The sequence below is a fragment of the Gymnogyps californianus genome, chromosome 2, assembly GCF_018139145.2.
Source record: "Gymnogyps californianus isolate 813 chromosome 2, ASM1813914v2, whole genome shotgun sequence".
NCBI classification, from domain to species: Eukaryota; Metazoa; Chordata; class Aves; order Accipitriformes; family Cathartidae; genus Gymnogyps; species Gymnogyps californianus.
The window spans coordinates 151868839-151888762 of NC_059472.1; the positions used below are offsets into that span (position 1 = coordinate 151868839).

At 38.8% G+C, this 19924-nt stretch overlaps 1 protein-coding gene across 1 annotated transcript in view; it reads right to left on the reverse strand.

Annotated features, from left to right (window-relative positions):
* Positions 1–18574, reverse strand: part of KIF5B (kinesin family member 5B) — a 36424-nt gene extending 17850 nt beyond the window's left edge. Inside the window, exons 1-11 of the mRNA XM_050915789.1 lie at positions 18267–18574; positions 9503–9590; positions 7766–7839; positions 7186–7290; positions 6725–6773; positions 6342–6397; positions 6148–6235; positions 4541–4665; positions 2841–2945; positions 2280–2425; positions 235–383 (exon numbers count right to left, since the gene is read on the reverse strand). Coding sequence (XP_050771746.1) covers positions 235–383; positions 2280–2425; positions 2841–2945; positions 4541–4665; positions 6148–6235; positions 6342–6397; positions 6725–6773; positions 7186–7290; positions 7766–7839; positions 9503–9590; positions 18267–18392 — 1111 coding nt within the window. The 5' untranslated portion in view covers positions 18393–18574. The remainder of the gene's footprint in view (positions 1–234; positions 384–2279; positions 2426–2840; positions 2946–4540; positions 4666–6147; positions 6236–6341; positions 6398–6724; positions 6774–7185; positions 7291–7765; positions 7840–9502; positions 9591–18266) is intronic.
* Positions 18575–19924: the final 1350 nt, after the last annotated feature.

Sequence of the window (19924 nt, forward strand, 5' to 3'; positions counted from 1 at the left end):
CCAAGTGTTGAAGAACCTAGCACCAATACACTTTCAGACATTTTTGCCATTATGTGATTATTAGAAGTTGTTCCAGTTGCAATACAGTAAAAAATATGAAGTTCCAATGTCAACTTTAATATTCTTATTACTGTCTTGCACAGTGCTCTTAGTTATTTTTGGTATCCTGCAGATGAATTCAGTGTCTGTTGCCTTGCCAAAAGTTTGCAGAACAAAAATATAATTGCTTCTCACCGTTCCGCCATCTGTTGAGTTCATTTTCTAGCCACTGTATGGTGTTACGCAGAGTCTTGTTTTTCTCTTTTTCTTTCTCATACTTTTTCTTCCACTGTTCTGCAGTGAGCTCCACGTTGACGCAGACTGTGTTCTTAATGGTCTTCGCTCTACATAGAAAGAGCAAAAAGCTCTGAAACTTCATTTTTAAAGAAAGGAATTAAAGGCTATTAAATAAAATTTCTACTTATCACTGGTGAAAGTGTAAACATCCCCACCTCTTCCAAAAGCTTATTTCTACTGTCAACTTACTATTCTTTCAATTGGAATGATACAACTGTTAATGGACTGAGCAATACAACAAACTTTGGGAAGGCTGAAAAAAACCTCAAGCTGGTTGAGTTCGAAAAATTCAGCTGCACACTTTCACCTGAAAGAATTCAAGTTAGGACAATAGTGCACAGCTTTGAACAAAGGGTAGCGTTCACCACATCTAGCAAACATTTCTCCAATGGAGAGCATAATGTTTTTAGGGTGTAACGTATCTAGCTTATTTAAGAAACAGCTCATTTCAATCTAAAAATCCAGTTACTAGAACTCCATTAACCAAAAAGTATACAAGCTATAAAGTTCACATGTGATTGTCTACGTTCAGTCAGGCAAATCTCATCCAAAGACATTACCTTTGGAGATGAAACTACAGGCACTAATATTATATCTTCATGAAGTTAACGTATAGTTTTTACTTTAGTGCCATAACTCACTCACCTCAGTAATTTTTCTGTATAGTCTCCTACTACCAAATACCCCCCGTCAAAGATCAAAACAGGAAAAAAGCTTAATGGTAGTTAGAAATTCCGCCCACCCACCCCCATATTACGACTCTTATTAAGCACCTTATTGGGACTGATTACTACCAAAAGACACAATTTCCTACTAAAGTTACATGATATTTATCTAGCCTTCACTTACTACAGCTGAGGGTTTCAGCATGAATTTAACATCCCTAGAAGGCCGAATTAATACATTGGACTAACTACGGTCACTGAGATAGAAGTGTACTCTAACTCCTGAAAAAGTCAAGAGCATGAGGCAGTGAAACTACAGAGCTACAGCTGGAAGACGCTTCCCAATAGTGTCTTGAATTTCTCATTCAAGAAATAGTAAGAGGAAAGGAAAAGACCTCCTAGATTCTAAAAGGAGACCAAAAAGTCTCCACTGTTGCGGAATGCAGTCATTACTCCACACCCACTAACTACCCATATTGTGCCACATTTTTAAGAAGTTCTGAAGTCATCTAGTCTACTTTCCATAATAAAAAACTTCTCTGAAAAGACCAGTAGAAAACTATCTCGTTGAACTAAAGTGGAAGAGATACGCTAACACAGAAGACCAGATGAACTAAGTAAAATGCTGACAGCTTTCATAATGTGCTCCAGTAAATGAAGTGATTAAATCTAGTGGTCAGGAACTGGAGTATTACAATGAAGCATTAATAACAGAGTGGCAAAGAAGAGATACCTAACAAAATACCAAATTTGAAATGGGTACTTATAAATGCAATTACAAATGACACAGGAATTTAGAAGTATTAAGTCAAATGTTACTGGAATGCTAGATATAGGAATGCTAGATACAGAAAACAGACCAGAAGATATAATTGAGCACGCTATCAAAGAAAGGGTGGCAGAGGAGAGGCTCGCCCAGCAAATAAAGGATTCAACTTAACAGGGGAGAACTCCTTCCTCCCTCTTTCTGCTGGGGGGGGGGGGGGGGGGGCGGGAAGAGTATTAATTACCCTCCAAGACTATACATTAAACCACATTTTGAACCAAACTATACGCTGTCCTCCTGGAAATACACAGTCTTCAGGATCCTGCCCAGTTTAAAGATTTTTATATAATATAAGATAGATCATAACACTTAGCCACGTGTGCACTGAAGAATTACAGAAAGAAAGTAAACAGTCTAATTAATTTGCTTGAGGAATCTTAACAGAGTAATTTATTTCTCATTCTGCATTTATTTCTGAGCATAGCAAGAGAAAAATAAAGTCATTTACCCACCTTTGGCCAAACAGAAGAGTAGATTTAGTTTCAGATTCATTGTATGAAGATGGAGAACAGCAAATAACAATAGTGGTTCTGCAATTACCCCCTAGTGAATCTTGAAGGATTCTGGTCATTTTGCTATCACGATATGGAACATAAGTCTACCAAGAAAATGGTTAAATGAATCCATCACAGTTTTTCAGACACATTATTTAATTTGTTGAAATAAGAGCTATGTTTTTGCTAGGTATAACTTCATTAGAAAGACATTAAATTTTACTTTAATTCATAAATCGTAAGACTGAACACACATGAGGTGACATAAAATTGTACTTCTATGTTTGGTAACTTCTAGAGTACAAGAAAACTTTCAGTATGATGCTTAGGTGCCTCAACATTAAATGTAACTTTATTAATCATCATATAACAGCCATTTGCAATGCATTGATGCAACTGGATTAGTTTAAAAGACTCCATGCATATCACTGAGATCAGTAAAGAATTTCTGCATAATATCATGTTGAGAGATGCAAGCGTTTAACCTTGAAGTATAAAAATACAAAAAAGAACACTTACACTGCTTTCAGCCAAAGCTGAGATGACATTTCCAAGAGCAGACAAAGACTTGTTGATGTTCTTGGCCTCATCCAGCACAGCACCTTCTGCTCCAGTTTTACTAACCTATAGAAAATTTCAGTAAACTACTAAATGCTTCTTCAAAAAACACCTTCCACATTTAATATAAGACTTGAGTAATTTTCCTGCTTTTAAGTCAGTCTCCCTGACTTTATGAGGTACTCATAAGCAAGTTGGATTAGAATAAGCAAACTCCTCCTCAGACTCTATCCCTGATCCACCATCAATTTTTCATTCAGAACTCAGTGCTTGAAGATGTTTCCGATTTTTTAAACTGAATTGAATATTTTCCCTGCAAAGTACGCCTTTTCATAGAAGATACATGTATAGTTAAAAACTTCTAATCAAATAAACAACTTCAAAAGTTGTTTGAAGTTTGTCAAAAAGTTTGAATTCCTTAAAGTAAAAGGAAAGCAGCATTATGAATAGTTTGTCCAGAGGTCATCCTTAACAAACAAAAACCAACCAAACAAAAAACCAAACCGCATACCACCACCCCCCCGGAAAATATAGCAGAGAGTCTATATTAGCAAGAATTTGTGAGAACAGATTTTAGAGGCTGAATCTGACCTACATGAGTGCTCTAGGCACTTAAGTAGATGTCAGCAGAAATGGGGAAAAAAAATCTACCCTGACACCATTCTATTTACCTTAGCTCTTCTGCCTCAAGGGCTGAACTTGACTTATAGTTCTATAACCCTCCCTTTACTATTCTTCTTACCGAGCTGTGATCATGACTACAACTAAGCAATTCTATTTGCCTGTGTTTAAACCAACCCAATACAAGGCATAAGAAAACCTCATGTATTTCAAAAAGACTGGGAGAAGCACGAAAGCAAAGTTTGAAATAAACAGTGAAAGGAACAAAACTACAGAGAAAGGAGACCTGCAACCCAGCTCTCTAACTTAGTTCTCAGTTTAATGAGAATGAAACTGGAAGCATTAAAAAAGAAAAAAAAAGATCATTACTAAGAAACACATTTCAGAGTAAAACACAGGATCAGAGACAACAATAAGGCCATAGAACAATGACATGAGGAAAGACAACAGCAAGCAGAAAGGACTGAAAAAAGCTGGAGACAAAGACGGGGATAAACCCACAAGCAAAGATGAAAAGAATGTCAAAAATCCAGCTCTTAAAAGGCTAATTACAGTCTATAAGAAGTGATACAGAATAAGCAAAATGGTACATATTTCCTTCCCTGCTTTAAGCCACTGACACAGGAAAGCAAGCTGACATTTTAAACAATGTTAATCAGAATTTCAAATTAAGAAACTTGGTACCACTACCTAAGAAAATTTAGATATTCCACATCCATAACACTCTTTTTATTCCAGTACCTGGCTAGCCAACACACCTGTACGCTTTTTTGCTCTCTCAGATACCGAGACTGAACTCTAGCCTGTTTCCCCACCCTATTCCATATTTACAAACCCTCACTGCAGAAATGCAGATCAGCTTAAAGAGGTAGTACCTAATAGCCAACCCAGACTAGGATTCAGAAACCACATTTCAAAGTCAAAGTTAAAACACTTCAGAGATGACAACTGAACAATCAGTTCAGTATTACATTAATGTAAAATATTTGATTGTAAAGAATAGCCAGAGTTTCAGAGCAGAAAAAGAAATTTAGAATTACCTTTTCACTACCTGCCAAGTCCACAAGGTAAAGTTTTCCACTTAGTTTCTGTTCTGTTTGAGTATTCTCTTGTTTTACATTAATAAGAAAAATACTATGACTTCGAGAGCTGTGTTCATTCATATCTATAATCCAAAACACATAAATTGTCAAAAACATTTGTACAACCAAACTAACTTAACAAAACAGTATCTTCCCACAGTGAAGTGACAGATCTAAAGCTAATGCAACTGTACAGAGTATTCTCTCAATGACAATAAAACTAACAGTATTGTCTAATTGAGTAACAAAGATCCAGTCTCCCTTGGGCTTCTATTAATACCACATAAGCTCACTGATAAGATTTGCTAGCCTGTCAACTATGGATTTCACACATTTAATTTACTCTATTAGAACAGAAAGCACATTTACATTCTGACACCAGAACTTTTTTTTTTTTTTTGGTAGCTTTACAATGTATCACATTTTATCCTTTTCTGAAAATTTGAACTAGATGGCCATAACCTCTCACCCCTTTCTGGTTTAAATACCTACTGCCCCATCTGCTGTGAAACATGCAGAGTAAACAAGACTTACTGAATTTAAAGAATGATTTTAATTCATTAACAAGATTTAAGCTGACTGCAATCTGAATGAGAATGTCTGCCTATTTCTTCTTCCTTTTAACCATAAATCACTCACAGGCCTAAAAGGACCAGCTTATTGATGCCACAAAAGCAGCTCAACATAGAATAAGATCCTTCTATCCAAATTTCTGTTATTTCTCCGTTACTTAGTCTGGTCCCCACTTCAGAACCTTACTACCTAGAAGCAACAAAGTGGAAGTGCAGGACTGAGTCATTCCTTAAAAGGAACATGATATTTTTATTTTTTGATCCTTAACCAAAGAAAAATCTTTTATTTTCTTAACGACTGCATATTCTTTCTTTTCCTGAATAAAGAACTAGACACAGGAAGATTGTGAAACTCACCCTCAAACTGACTCTCAAAGATTTCTGACAGTCACTTCACTTGCTAAGAACTGAAGTATTATTTTGCATGTACCTCATCTTTCCTTGTCTTTTTTTTTTTTAAACCCTCTGTCACTTCCTAATCCTGCTTCTTGTGGGAATTTGGAGACCTATGACATCGCTCCTCGCAACTCAGTTGCATGCCACAGGCCAAAAAGCTTGGGATATTGGGATGCTGCTTAAATCTGCAGCATGTCTGAATATATATTCTGACCAGCTTTTCTTAGAATATGCAGCAGAATGGCCAAACTATAAGTGAGCCACAGTTCCTTACTTACAGATTCATAGGTTAATTGAAACAAATTCCACAAACTGGGATTTGGCACTATTCCTAATGCAGAACTACACCTTTTTCTCCAATGATTCAGAGCTCCTCATTGATCACTTACTTTCTCCTTTCAATCCAAGCCTAAGTAACAACATCTAACAAGAAATTAACTGAAATACTTGTTTCTGAAAGACATGCTGAAACTGCTTATGCTAGACCCTTTCAACAACCTGAATTATTTAGCTCACTATTTTTGTCTTCCCTACTTTTAAAGGCATACCAGAAGCAAACTGATAAAGCACTAAAAGGAGACAAAAGATAATACCTACTTGTAACTGCTACATGTCGGTTTGATTTTCCTTCATCTATAGTATCCATAACTTCTTCTGGACTACATACAAAACGCTCTGTGCAACCCTTAAAAAAAAAAAAAAGGCAAAAAACCACCACACCAACAAGCCAGAACTAAATGATGTACGCTAGAGGAGTGAAAGATGAAAACGTATCAGAGGTTGATACTCACCTTTACATAGGGAACTCTATTTTTGTCCTCATGAACAGAAAGATTGGTCTTTGAAACTGGAAGAGAGAAAGTTCTAAAGCTAAGGTATATATGATTTCTTCACAAAATGAATGAGCTGTGTACAACACATGTCCGAGTCATAGATGTTATTTCTCAGCAACGCTTTATAAAAACTTAATATACATGAAACAACCACTACTGCAGCTTTAGTGATATTATATAGATTAGCACCATGCTTTCTCATTTTGATGTACCCTTATCACATATAGGTTATTAGCATACTGCATACCTATCTTAGTATCATGATAAGGTTTTTTTGGGTTTTTTTATACCTCTCTCCAGAACAATTTATTTTCTATGTTCAATATAAATAAAAGGCTTACCATCCAAAAGGTCCCTTATTTTATCCAAGTATATTTCAAAATATGACACCTGGAATTGGGAAGGGGAATAAAGATACAGCATCAGAAAACAAAAATGCTTTGCTTTTTCATCAGAAGGATCCAGCATGATTATTATGACCTCCCACATAATACCACATCTAGCTCAAATCCTTAAGGCTGAACTAAAATACACCTTTAAGAAGAAACTATTCTGATCAAAAGCTTCAAACACTATCAGCACTGCCATAGGTTACCAGGATAGCTACCATCAATGTTTAATGGAAACAAGATTAAAGTGTTAATGTAATTCTTCTTTAAGAAGAGTCAGTTACTTCAGAAATAACTCACATTTAGATTTTCCAAGTTACAGGCATTTGAAACAGATACAGAACATCCATTTAACTATAGACTACTTCCAGTTTTAATGCAGATTAAATAAGTAACAATGAAGAAAAGTTTACCTTAATATGAAATTCAAGATTCTCATCCATAGAGTAAATATAATTAAAAATATCTTGCACTATTCTTGGAATAATACCCATTCCATCCGGATCATGAAGCTTCCCCTTATTAGAAAAAGATACAATAAAATGAAACATTCATACTGAATCCAACATCACAAACAGTATCCAAAGGCAAAACAAACAGTTAACAGACAAATCAGTTTTAAAATGCTGACTGGTACGATGTACTTATTTTATCTATAAAGGAAAGTCTTGACCATCCATTTAGCCCCAGCATTTGCCAGGAGTGAAAAGAACAGCCTCAGAAATCTCCCAAAACTACTAGAAATGAAAATGTACTATTAACATTATTCTTGTGTTTCTCATCCTGCTATTGAGGGCTGAAAAAATATAATAATTAACATTCTTGATCCTAAAAAAAACATTTTGGGTATCAAAATGTTGCAATTGAAAGGGAAAGAAAATTAAAATTGCAAGATGAAAACAAGTAGACATCTTATTTCTAGAAAGATAAGACTACTGTGATGAAACGAGATGACAGTGACATTAAGAGGAAAATTATTTTAAGATTTCTTACTTCCATAGTGTGTGTCTTTCCAGATGATGTTTGCCCATAAGCAAATATTGTACCATTGTATCCCTCAAGTACATCTAAAGGGAAAGAGTATTTTCATTAGGGTTCATTTCCTTCTTCTAAAGGAAAGTCAAATGAAATAGAATGCAAGCAGGCAGTTCCTAAAATGTTCAGCAAGTTAAATCGTTCAATGTTTGGGAACTCTGTGCTAGAGTTTGGGGGGTGGGAGGGTGTTCCTCCCTACCTCTTTTAATGCATTGTCATCATCAACTGTGTTTTAGAAGTTTATTGTATTAGAAGCATCTGTTCCTTCAATCAGAAAAATCAGGACTTCAGAGTCAGGAACAAAAAGGAAATCAATAAAACGGCCAGGCTGAACAGATAGTCTTTGATAACTCAGAAGAAGAAACCATACACAAGAACACCATAATATTTTCTGCCTTCAGGAAAGTTTAATTGTCCAATTGTGAAGAGAATGGGCTATGCCGCAAGTTTCAAGCATCTTACTCTTTGGCCATAAGCTTATATTTCAAATTACAAATGAAGCAACCTAAAGTTTTAGATTGAGAGATGAGGGTCTGGTTTGTTTACAAGTCAGTTACTGCAGAATCACATCCTGCAAGCAAACTTTTATTTTCTGACAACAAGCATGAGATACTCCAAATGGGGAAGTCTTTGGCACCCCATCATAGCCGTAATCTGTTTGTACCACCACTAGAGCTCATTTGCCACCTGATGTGGCACAGCCTAGAAATGCCACACGGAGAAAGAGAGATCAGATTTTTAGACAGAGGAAAGGGGCAGCATTACAATTCTTAGTTAACTCCAGTTTCTAAGGAGCAAACTTCTGATCTAATCCTGATTGCTATTTAACTCATGAAAGGGTTAAATACTTGCAGCAGTATGGATTCTCCACAGCAATTCACTTTTCTAATGATCAAAAAACCTCTACATTTACCCAGTCTTCTCTTGTCACTAATAGCTGATATTCCAGGGGTTTCTGACAAAGCTTTGTTAAGGTTGTTTTGAAAGTTGTGTCAATTAGAACTTTACTGATCTCCTCAAGAAATTAATCAATTCTATTTTCAGGCAACTAGCTAATTGCTTACGACAACAACTTACTGTGGCATAACCTTCTTTGTGATAAGACTTGATTTTCTGAAGTTACTAGGCCAATTCTAACAATTCAAGTTTGGAGAAACTGTACACCCTGACATGCACAGCAACAACTCGTATTTAAACTTTTAATTTTGAAGCTAAAAATCATATTCAAAAAATCCTCCTTAAACTGTGTATTAAATAAACAAGCTTAGAAAAGATCTATAGCATACACATGATTTCACAAGTTTCCTTTCCTCTTATATTCCTCCAAACAAACTAATGTAGGATGTTTTCACCAACAAATTTGAGGGAAAAATAACCAACAAATCTACTCATAAGAGTTACTTTGATTAATTTCTGACAAAGTGTTTTAAACAATCTTTTGCAGAGAACTGCAAGAAAAACCAAAACATGACAGGTAAATGTTATCAAATGTTGCAATCAACTGAAACAGCAGGTTAAGCATTGACATAACTTATCGGCTGACCTACAGGATGATTTTATACTGCTATGATCGACGCTGGCTCTTATTAAACATTCAGAAGGCAAAAGGGAGCAATACAAGTATCAGTTTTCAACAATGAAATCCACATGAATACGAGACATTTCCTTATGGTTAAAGTTGCCGTTCCACCTTACCTTTGACAATCTTTTTAGCACAATCATTGTACACTTGTTCCTGTGATGTGTTTGACTGGAATACACGGTCAAATATATATGGCTTGGACTGGAAAAAAAGACACAGAAGAGCTATTAAAAAAACAGATGCTGGAAGTAGAACTGGAAGGCGTTTGTTCATACAGTTTAGAAGCAGCCTATAGTGTCTCAGACCAATCTTTTGTTTTATTTTAAGCACTTGCAGACTGTAACGAGGAAATCAGCTTATACAGTATTGCCTAAATCTTCACATGCTTGCCTACAAGTAAGGCCTTGAATTAAATATACTTGGTTTCAAAGTGCAATCTAAATAGTTCTCCACAACTACTCTGCCACATGACCTCAATTTACTTGATTTACAAGGTAAGCCAATGCCCAGCCTGTACATCCAAGAACCCCTTATTCTCTTCTACTCTGGTAGCAGGTTTACTCTGGTAAACCTAAATTATTAAAAACAGTTTATACCACACACAGAGTATCTGTCTCGGTAATATTTGTTAAAAACCTCAAACCAAAAAGAAACATTCAGATCACCTACAAGCAGCACAAGAACTATTTCCCCATACACGATATCCTTAAAATAAAGCTCCATAAGCAGAAGGAAACGGCCACTTTGGAGGAAGGTAACCTTTCACAGAAGACTCCTCTTGGAAGACACTATAAGAAGAAGCTCTGACACAGCTTTTTGAAAGGAATGTTGGATTTTGCTTTGTTTTAAAGAAGAGATTTTCATAACACAGTTCTAAGCAGCTGACAATCCATTAGGATATGAAGTATTATGCTCATCTTATGAAGTTCAAATTTTTTTAGTATTTTCAGAGCTTGATTTAGTAGGTAGCCAAGCAGATAGGCAAGGTTTACAAAGGACCTAGGTCAGTTACCATTGCTAAACTCACTGCAACTGTTAAGTGCTCCATTTTGCCTAAATTTAATTCATTATCATCCTCCCCCAAGGATATTCTGGAACTGCCTCCCTGGCAAAGAAACAAGTATAGCTTCCATCTTTCACCCACCCATCACATTCCCTTCCCCAGTCTGTCCTTCCATTTGTCTTTTAATAACGTCTAGCATAACACCAAACAAAGCTTTTTAGATTTAACACGTATCTATCTGCTGAGAGGGCTTGCATTCAGGTAGATGACCTCCCTCTTGGAAAAAATAATGACAGCATTCACTGTGTGAATACGTTCAAGAAGCCACAAGACTCAGTAGGCAGAAACTATCCCTAAGGTGCTGAAGTTTGCCAGAATGCTTGTTTCACAGCAGGAAAATCACAAGCCTTCTCGATTACTCACTTTAGCTTCAAATACACCTCAAATTCCTATGTTCTACAGGCAGAATTGAGGCCATCACATACACCAGAAGACAAACAACTAACAAACAAGTTCAAGTAACCCTGAGGTAAGAAAATGAAGACTGAGAACACGTTACATAAAAAGGTAAGTCACTGTAGAAAAGATAACACCAGCTATGCATTTTCTTTCTCACCAGCAGCTGTAGTTTCAAAAAGCCTCCAACTTCACAAGTATCAATCAGCTACACTACACACTGCAAGTCATCTACATCACAAAACGTTAATCAGATCTGTTTCATGCTCAAGTGCATATTTATATGCACTGAAATAATACCCTTTTGGAGGATCATATTTACCATTACACACTGGAAAAGTGTAGTGAGAAAAGTGACAGTGTCCAACATCATGGCAAACAATCTGTGCAGCATTAGCAATTTGTGTGTTTGTACTTGTAAGATTTAAACTCTTCTCCAAATTATCGCTCCAGAAAATATATAATGACAATTATTCCAATTAAATTGATTTTAGAAGAATTAGGGAAAGTTCCTGCACGTGATCTTCTGAGAGTCTATGCAGCAACTGTTGACAGTACTCACTATTTCTCACAGATCCCAAAATATCTGATCTTTGCTGTTCCCAATAGAGCATGACAACTATAAGAACAAAAAAGCACATTAAAATGCAAACATTATTTTGCATAGTATGCGTTTGAATGTATACACATACATTACTGCGTATTTATATATTACTACAGAATATTTCTGATGCCAAATAGCAGATTGTTTATTTACTTTAAAGAAATCCAACTTTAGGAAAAAAAAGAAAAAAAATAAGGCCTAGTTTCTGGTACAGCAAGATACCTTGTTTAGAAAGAACTGTAGGCACAACCTGCACTAGTCTGCAACCATCCTGCAATCTACAGGTATTTGCAGCAGGTTCTCAAAAAGCTTTCCTCCTCTCAATTTTTAAACAACGTTTAGAGGGGTCTGGGTTTTTTTTAATTCTTCTGCCAAGCAAAGGTTGACTGAATTCAACTATTCTTCGTTATCTGTGTTAAAGGAAAATTACGTTTACTAATTTGAGAGTAATCCGTAGACACAGAATACTTTTAGTCTATCTACTCTCCAATTACCATTTAAATGCCTTCATAAGGGAACAGAGCCATATTACAGTATCTCATATAATTACAGTCTCTTTTGTTTTATAAAATGTTAATATAAAGATTAGCACATATGACAAATGCCATGGACTAGTAAGAACAGAAAACCAAGCTGCAAGGACTTCACTCGGGCAGTTATGCCTTTAATTGATCTTATTTATACAGTGAAAGCTGCCAGGCACATGACAAATTCCAATTTCCCTCAAGTTAACAACTGCTACCAACATACCCACAAAATTTAATAATTCTGGCCAAAAGAATCCTCACGAGGGGTCCTGTTTATACCACTTGTCACTTCCCCATCCCTTGCAGGTGGAAAGTGGAATATTTGCTTACATGTTCTCAGTATTATACGTTCCCAGATGAAGCCACAATACAACTTCAAAGCACTCAAAAATCCAATTACATATTTCCCTCCCCTCCCAGGTCACAGTACATTTATCACACCTATGAAAACCCACATTAGAGGCATGTGTCTTCTCCATCATCACTGAATCAATAGCTAACAAAGTAGGTTTAGCCAAGCAGGTTCCAGGATAATTGTTTTAAGAATACAAGTTACTCCCACTCAATATGGTTTCACATCTTTGACATCTGCAATGCTATGTCTTATCACTTCTCTTTACAGTCTACTTTCTGCTGTAAACAAAGCTAAAACAGTATTACACAGATTACCCTGCCCTAGAAAGCCTCCTCATTACCTTTAAGAGATTAATCAAGAAAGATTAAAGTGTCAGATATTTTTTCTGTACCAGATGCCTTTTCTTCCCCAAGTAGTAAACAATCAGATATTATGAACTGAAAACACAAAAGGTCGAAGCAACATTACCACATGGTGTCCATAACAGTGGTAGTAGCAGTGTCACTACCGTGATATGATGCTGCTTTGACATACTCCAGAAATTTTCCGCAAGTGTTGCTCAAATCCTAATAAAAATTTAACACATACAACCTATAAGCAACACATAAAATATCAAGCGAACAAGCAGAGCTTCTGACTTCCTCTCTCCAGAGAGGATTTAACATTTGCATTCACTCCTTGCCTAGCATTTGTTCTGTCAGTAATCAACTGCAAGACAACTTCAGCTCCCGTAGTTGCTTGTACTGAACAGATGTGGTCCCATAGCAAAAACTTTGCAAGTGCTCTCACAGCCCTCAAAAAAGTACATCTGCCAACGTGATTCAGCAGTAGTTAAACTAAATCTTAATAAAGTGTTTATGTTCAGATACATAGTTCCACAGTTAACTTGAAGACTAGTTACCCATTATCCTTATATAAAAGGATGCTCAACCCATCTAAATTCTACAAGGTTTGGAGCATGCATGAGTTTCTTCGGAAAAGTTAGTTTTTGTCAGTACCTTCAACGAGGACTACACAAAAATCTGGGATCACAACTAGACTGAAATCTTACCTCAAAAGTCCAAGAAATACTTAAGGTTATCTCATTGGAAATAAGTTTTTAAAAACTTTCTACCATTGTAACTTTCTGTAAACTCCACAATTGGTTATTTGTAAGATTACCTGAGTTCACCTTATTTTTTATGCATTAGTATCTGAAGCAAAGTCAGTAGTGAAAATTTACTTGAAAAATCAGTAGCATATTTTTCTACCACAACATACCCAGATGCTCTTTACTGGTTTTTTCGCTAGAATGGACTGTTAAAACAATGTTATACCCACCCATGGTTAGCTTATTCTTGGCGAGAGGCTGGAGTAATAAGTAATGGACTTACCTTCCCTTAAAGTTCTGCATCTTCACTAAAGAACATTCTTCCCATCAGCACAAAATATGTTAAAAGAAAAATCCCACACTGAATAAGTTCTGGAAAGTATGATGTCAAATACCTGACTCAGTTCTTCCTGTTACTAAGCAAAGGTATTGCTGCTTTGACACACCTAACGGAGTCCAACATTGCAAACGAGTGAAAAGGCACTGTTCCAAATTAGTATTTTGGTTTTAGGATAAGGAAAAAGGATTTTCTTCTTGTCGTAGCTCCACGCATACAAAACTGCAGCCAATACAGAACAGTTAGTGGATCTCAGCTCTTTCTGCCCTATTTTTCTTATGTCTGTGCAAATACTGCAAGTGTCAACTTTTACAGCAGCTATTTATTGTTACAGAAGGACTAAAACATGTAATTTTATTTTTAAAAATTGTGACTAGAAACTCAATTTCCAGCATCAAAACAGAGAGGAATTTTGGAACAAGAGTTTCAGCCAAGCTTTGCTTTAGTAAAAAGTTTCTTCTTAACGAGAAAAGCAAGCACTGCTAGCATAAAAATGGTCATTGAATTTCAGAACAAAAAACAAATATGAGATAAGTAAGGTGCTTCTAAGCAAGTGGTACAGCAGCCAGGGAGTATAGCTCTCCCTTTACACATTACTGTAAGCTAGAATATTTGCTTTCTGTTAAATCATCATGACAGTATCATCTGAAAGACGTCTCTATTATCCACCATTTCATGGAACAAAGTAAAAAAAATTTAAAGTAACACTGAAAGAATACTATTGTTTCAGCTACAGATTGCAATTTCTGATTCACGTTTAAAGTTGCACTGTAGACATGAAGCATTTTTATTCATGTGTTTCTAATTAAACAGTGCTTTCCTTCACACTAGCAAATAATAAAAAAAAAAATAAGTTGTTCTAAGAACGCACCTTGCTTCTTGCATTTATACAGTCCGGCACAGCCTTTCTTTCAGCAACACACGTGAATTACATTTTCCTTTTGAATAATCTGCTGCCAAAAGCTGCAGTAATATCAAGTGATCCTCATTAACCTGATTCTAGCATAACTTAAACCTAACCTTGCTCTCATTTATATCCAATACTAGTTTAAAAGGTAACGACAAAGAAAGCTAAATGTCTCAAGCTCCTTCCAGGATCATGGGGGTTACATCTTACATACAAAAAAATAGTACTCTAAACAAATACAAAAATACAGGCAGGTAGCCACGATTCTTTCTTAAAAGCCATAGAAATAAGGAATATACTAAGATCATTACTAGAAACATTTGGACAACAGAGGGATACCACCCAATTTGTGTGAATGCCCTTAACACCTCGCCACTTCAGTCATTTGATAGTAGTTTCCAGTTTAGGCTTCAGTCCAAAATCCTCAAGTGTCACTGTATTCAGTAATCTATCTTATCTTTTGGACAGTTTTAAGATGAGCAAGTCTAGGTATAGAAATATTTTTTAAAAAGAAGCATAGATATGTTATGCAGAACTATAAAGCTACTCAGTTGCAAGCAGTTTTACATTTGAAAAAATAAAGTACATAATCATATGTATTATAAGCTTGCTATTCCTCCCTGTTTCATCTTACTCAAAAGCCTGAAATCCATGAGCAAATTGCTATCAATTTTTGTATATAGGTACATTTATGATGTTTAACATAAAAGCCATATACTCATAACAAGTCATCCTATTATCTGTTTTAACAAAACTCTTACATTTAATTAACAGGAAGAGCCATTAGAAAAAAATATTTAATGAAGTGCTAAAATGGAAAGAAGCCACCTTTAATTAATAATTTAAAAGCTCTTTATTAGTTTAAAAAGTTTTGTCCTGTGGAAGGACAATACTTTTTCAAAGTCTGCTCTTCAAAAGAGACCAACACCATAAGTCCCCTCAAATTGCTGTTACACACTAGCTACAATTAAAACAAGTATTTTATCTAACACAAATCAAAATTACTCACTTGTCCAGAAAGACAACCATGCCAGTAATTACATAGGAGCTGGGAAAAGAAGGGAGGATAGATAGCTCATAGATGACAGGGGACTCAAGGAAGGAGGAGGGTTTGGTTATAGTCACTGATTTCCCTCCCCACCCTCCTACACAGGAGAGTCAAATCTGCAGTCTGGTATAAGCCCTGCTTCCACTGTCTCCTAGTTTTCACCTCCTATCTACCATTACAGGCAACTCCCAAGTATTACTAAAGAAGCCTTCACTGTTTCAGCACAGACCCAGGCACACACAGAAGGTACAAGTCCTCCAGGCAGCTGAGGAAAGCAGCTATTAAAAAAAAAAAAAAAGTGGCTCAATTACTCTTCAACAGGCAGCCAATATGACATGTAGCAATAAAGACAGAAATCAAACAGCTGAAAGTAACCAAACATACAGCTTATTGAGGAATGTTTTTAGAAACTGTTTCATGAGAAGGACTGTTTCTGTTACTATCCTCCCTTGGGCAATTCTACAACACACACACACAAGAGGTGGCTGGCTACAGCCTCAGGTTGGAAGGTCCATAACTTTGTAAAAACTCAGGCAGCCTGTTAAAAAAAAATAAAATATAAAAGAAAACAAGTTAAAGTAATTGTCTCAATAGTTTTAGAGAATCAAGTCATAACTTTGAGAACATCGATCTTGTCATATATCTACCATTATAAAAACAGAATCACAGAATACCAATCCTTTATTAAGGTTTTGTGAAACAGAACACAAATACTGTCGCTGCTACCAAATCTAATAATTTTGGGGGGCATTTTTCCCAAAGTCAGACACAGCAAGTCCTGGACCTAGGACTACTAAAGGATTGTGTTGTAATTTTTACCAACGCAGAAAACACTAATGTACAGTTGTAACACTCAATATTAACCCTGAGCAGAAAGCCCCACATGATCCCTCAGGAGCATGCTATCAGACTGTTCTACTCAGATATAGTACCACGTCAGCCCAATTTACATTTTAGATATTTTTAAAGAGTACTTAAAGAGTATTAAAACAATGTAACTTTTCTTTTAGACCAGAACTATTGAAAGAAGATGTGGAAAAAATATTTTTCAGTCAGAAAACATCAAGGTTTCTAAACTTAATCATGGATTTTAAACAGAGTATGTAGGGTCACAATGAATGGGTATTCACTGATGGAAGTGAGATCATTTGTTCTAGTTAAATTTTCCATTTTCCAGGTTTGGTTCCTTACTCTGACGAGTTTACCTGTACAACCTCAGGAAGAAGAGATGTACTCCAAGATACTAACTTGCCAGCTGAAATAAGCCCAAATTACCTCATTTCACAGGCATGCTATCATTCTTGTAGCTCCAGACTCATGGAATTCCTTATTTTATTGACAAATTCAGTTGAATATTAACAGACTAGAGCACTAGCATTAGTAAGTCACACAGAAAAAGTATTTTATTAAATCGCCTCCTTCAACTTCAGATACTGTGTGAAAAAGCTATTATTGGTAGCCTCAAGAAACAGAATATAAAAAACAAAATTTGAAGACAGATAATAACTGACATCTAAGTTACTTTCAGCAATGCAGAACCAGCACTGCCTCTAGAAAGAAAAGTATTCATATGAAAACACAAATTAAAAGTTAGCAAAAGTAAAACAAACATTGGGAATAAAGTGTGTTTGGACAATACCAACCAAACCAGGCAATAAACTACTGTACTTTAATTTTATATTCCAGTTCCACTTTGTAGCTGACTATGACACACTGAACAAAAAGGAAAGCATTATCTTTTCCCCCGTAACATCGATTGTTTTACAACAGGCCTCATACTTTGCACGGTGACTTCGGTTAAAATACATTTACAAACATGTAATAAGCCAAATGGTCTGTTTATTCTGATTTTTAAAAAAAAGTTATTAGCCGAAGACTAATTTACATATCATAAGCACCAATGAACTAGAGCCTGCACTGTTGTCCTGCATTTTGTTCCCAAAAAACTCTCTGTAGACAATTACTTCAATGGTAGCTCCAACGCATGCATTTTGAGCACATATTTAGCGGTCAAACTCGTCACGGTCGCCAAAACGAGGGACAGCCTAGCCGGGGGACACACTGCAGGACTCGCCTCTTACTCTCCACCTCGTAATTCACGAGTTTTCCGTGGGCATACTGAAGCGTGCCCTGTGGCTCGGGCTCGGCAATGAGAGCTCACGCTACGCCCCAAGTCGCAAGCTTTTCGCTAGAGCCTTTGTCAAAGGTTTCCTGACCTGCTACCACCGACGTGTCCCTACAACCCAACGCCCACTGCTCGGGGACCTCCGCCCCCACCAGCTCCCTGCTCTTCGCCCGACCATGCCCACATCCAGACTAGCCGGCCCCGTCCGCAGCTCTGCCTGCCCTCCTCCCCTTCCCACCCCCCACCCCCCCCAAAAGGCCACCCCTCTTCCCGAGGCGTCCCCGCCCGTGGGCGCTCCCGAGCGCCTCAGCCCTGCCCTCTCGCCTCCCACTGCGCCCATCCCCGCGGTATCTGACCCCGCCGACCCCTGACACCCCCTCCCCCCCGGCGCTTCCTCCGCCTTTCCCGTCCGGGCAGCCCCTCACCGCGATGACGACGGTGTCTTCGCCCTGGAACTTGGCGATGTACTTGTCGCCACGGGTCACTTCGGACTCGTTGAGGGGCCTGAAGCGACACATCACTTTGATGTTACACTCCGCCGGGTCCGCCATCTTAGGCCAACGCCGCCTCCGGGGCGCTCAGCTCCGCCGCCGCCCGCTGCTGCCTCTACGCCGCCCGCTCCGGGGGTCTCGCAAGCCGCCGTTGCCGCCGCTGCCGGGAAGCCTGCGTCCGCCCAAGCAGAAGGGAAAAGGGAAGGGCTCCTTCCTGGCCGCCGCCGCCGCCTCCCGCTCTCACTTCCTCCCCAATATGGCAGCCATGGCGGCGCCTGCAGCCGGCAAGTCCCGGCGCTGCCTCGCCGGGCAGAGGCGGTGCCGGCGGCGGGGCAGGGAGGGTGACGTCACCCTCTGCAGCGCCCAGCCCCGCCCACTCGGCTGGGACCTGCTGCGCAGGCGCGCCGATGCAAGAGCGGCCGGGCCCGGCACCACAGAGGCTTTACGGCGCAGGCGCGAAGCGGTTGCTGGGGTGGAGGGACAGCTGCTGCCCGTGGGTTCGACGCCCATGGGACTGCTAATGAGCTGAGGGGGCGGGGCTGTGTGGGGGGCGGGGTTCGCGAGGGGGCGGGGCCCCTCTCAGGGGTGGGAGGAAGGTGTGGTGGGGAGCGGGCGCGGGGTGGCTTAGCGCCGTCTGCCCGCAGTACCTGGCGCAGCCCTCTGCTACCCCTCCGCACGGAGCGGAGCGGGTTTGCGACCACACGGCCGGGATTAAACCTCGGCCACGGTGCTGCAGGGAGAGATGGAGACCTCGCCCAGCCGCCTTGGTGGGGAGAGGTCGAGCGCCGCTTTACCCCTGACGAGGCGGAGGCCTCTCGCCTCAGGCCGGCGGCAGCGGTCCCGCGCGGCGGGCTGCGCTAACGGCCGGTGCCGGGCGCTCGCCGGCGTTGGTGGCGGTGAGGGGAGTCGCGACACGGCCCTCCCGCCAGCTGCACGCCCGAGTAGGGCAGTTCTGGTTAGAGCCGAGTTTTGTAAGTGCGCCTGAAAACTGAGAGGCCGGGTGTGAAGCACACGGTTGAGAGAGAAACTTCCGATGTTTCTTTTTGGTGTTTTTTTTTTCCTTCCTCGGAGAGCTAAAAGAGCGAAAAAACCGCTTCCATGAGGTGTTCACAGATGTCAGGGAGCTGTCAGTATTTTCTAAAGTGCCTGTGAACCTTGTTGCCTGCATGTCTTCTGGAGCTGGGAAGCAGATAGTATTCTTTGAGCAAGTGGGGATCAGGGTGCACTGCAGCGCACAGCTTTTGGTGTCACCTCCAGTGGCAGAGTCTGTCACCACCTTTTCATCCCAATTTAGAAAAAGAGTCTGCATAGTATTTTCTTTAAGCTTAGTTTATTGCAGGTTTTATTTATTTATTACAGGGGGCTCTAATTCTAGTCAATCAAAAGTTATGGACTGCATCTAGACAAAAAATGTCAGGTAAACCATTCTGATCAGAGATTCTCAAGAGTCTCACGAGTTTACAACTGTACCTCTTACATCCAGGTACGAACTTTCGAATTGAGACAAAGTACAAACTCGCAGCTTGGCTAAGTTAAGTCTGCTTCCTGACAGAAATCATGATTTGTACTGGAAATTTTTCAAATAGCCTTGA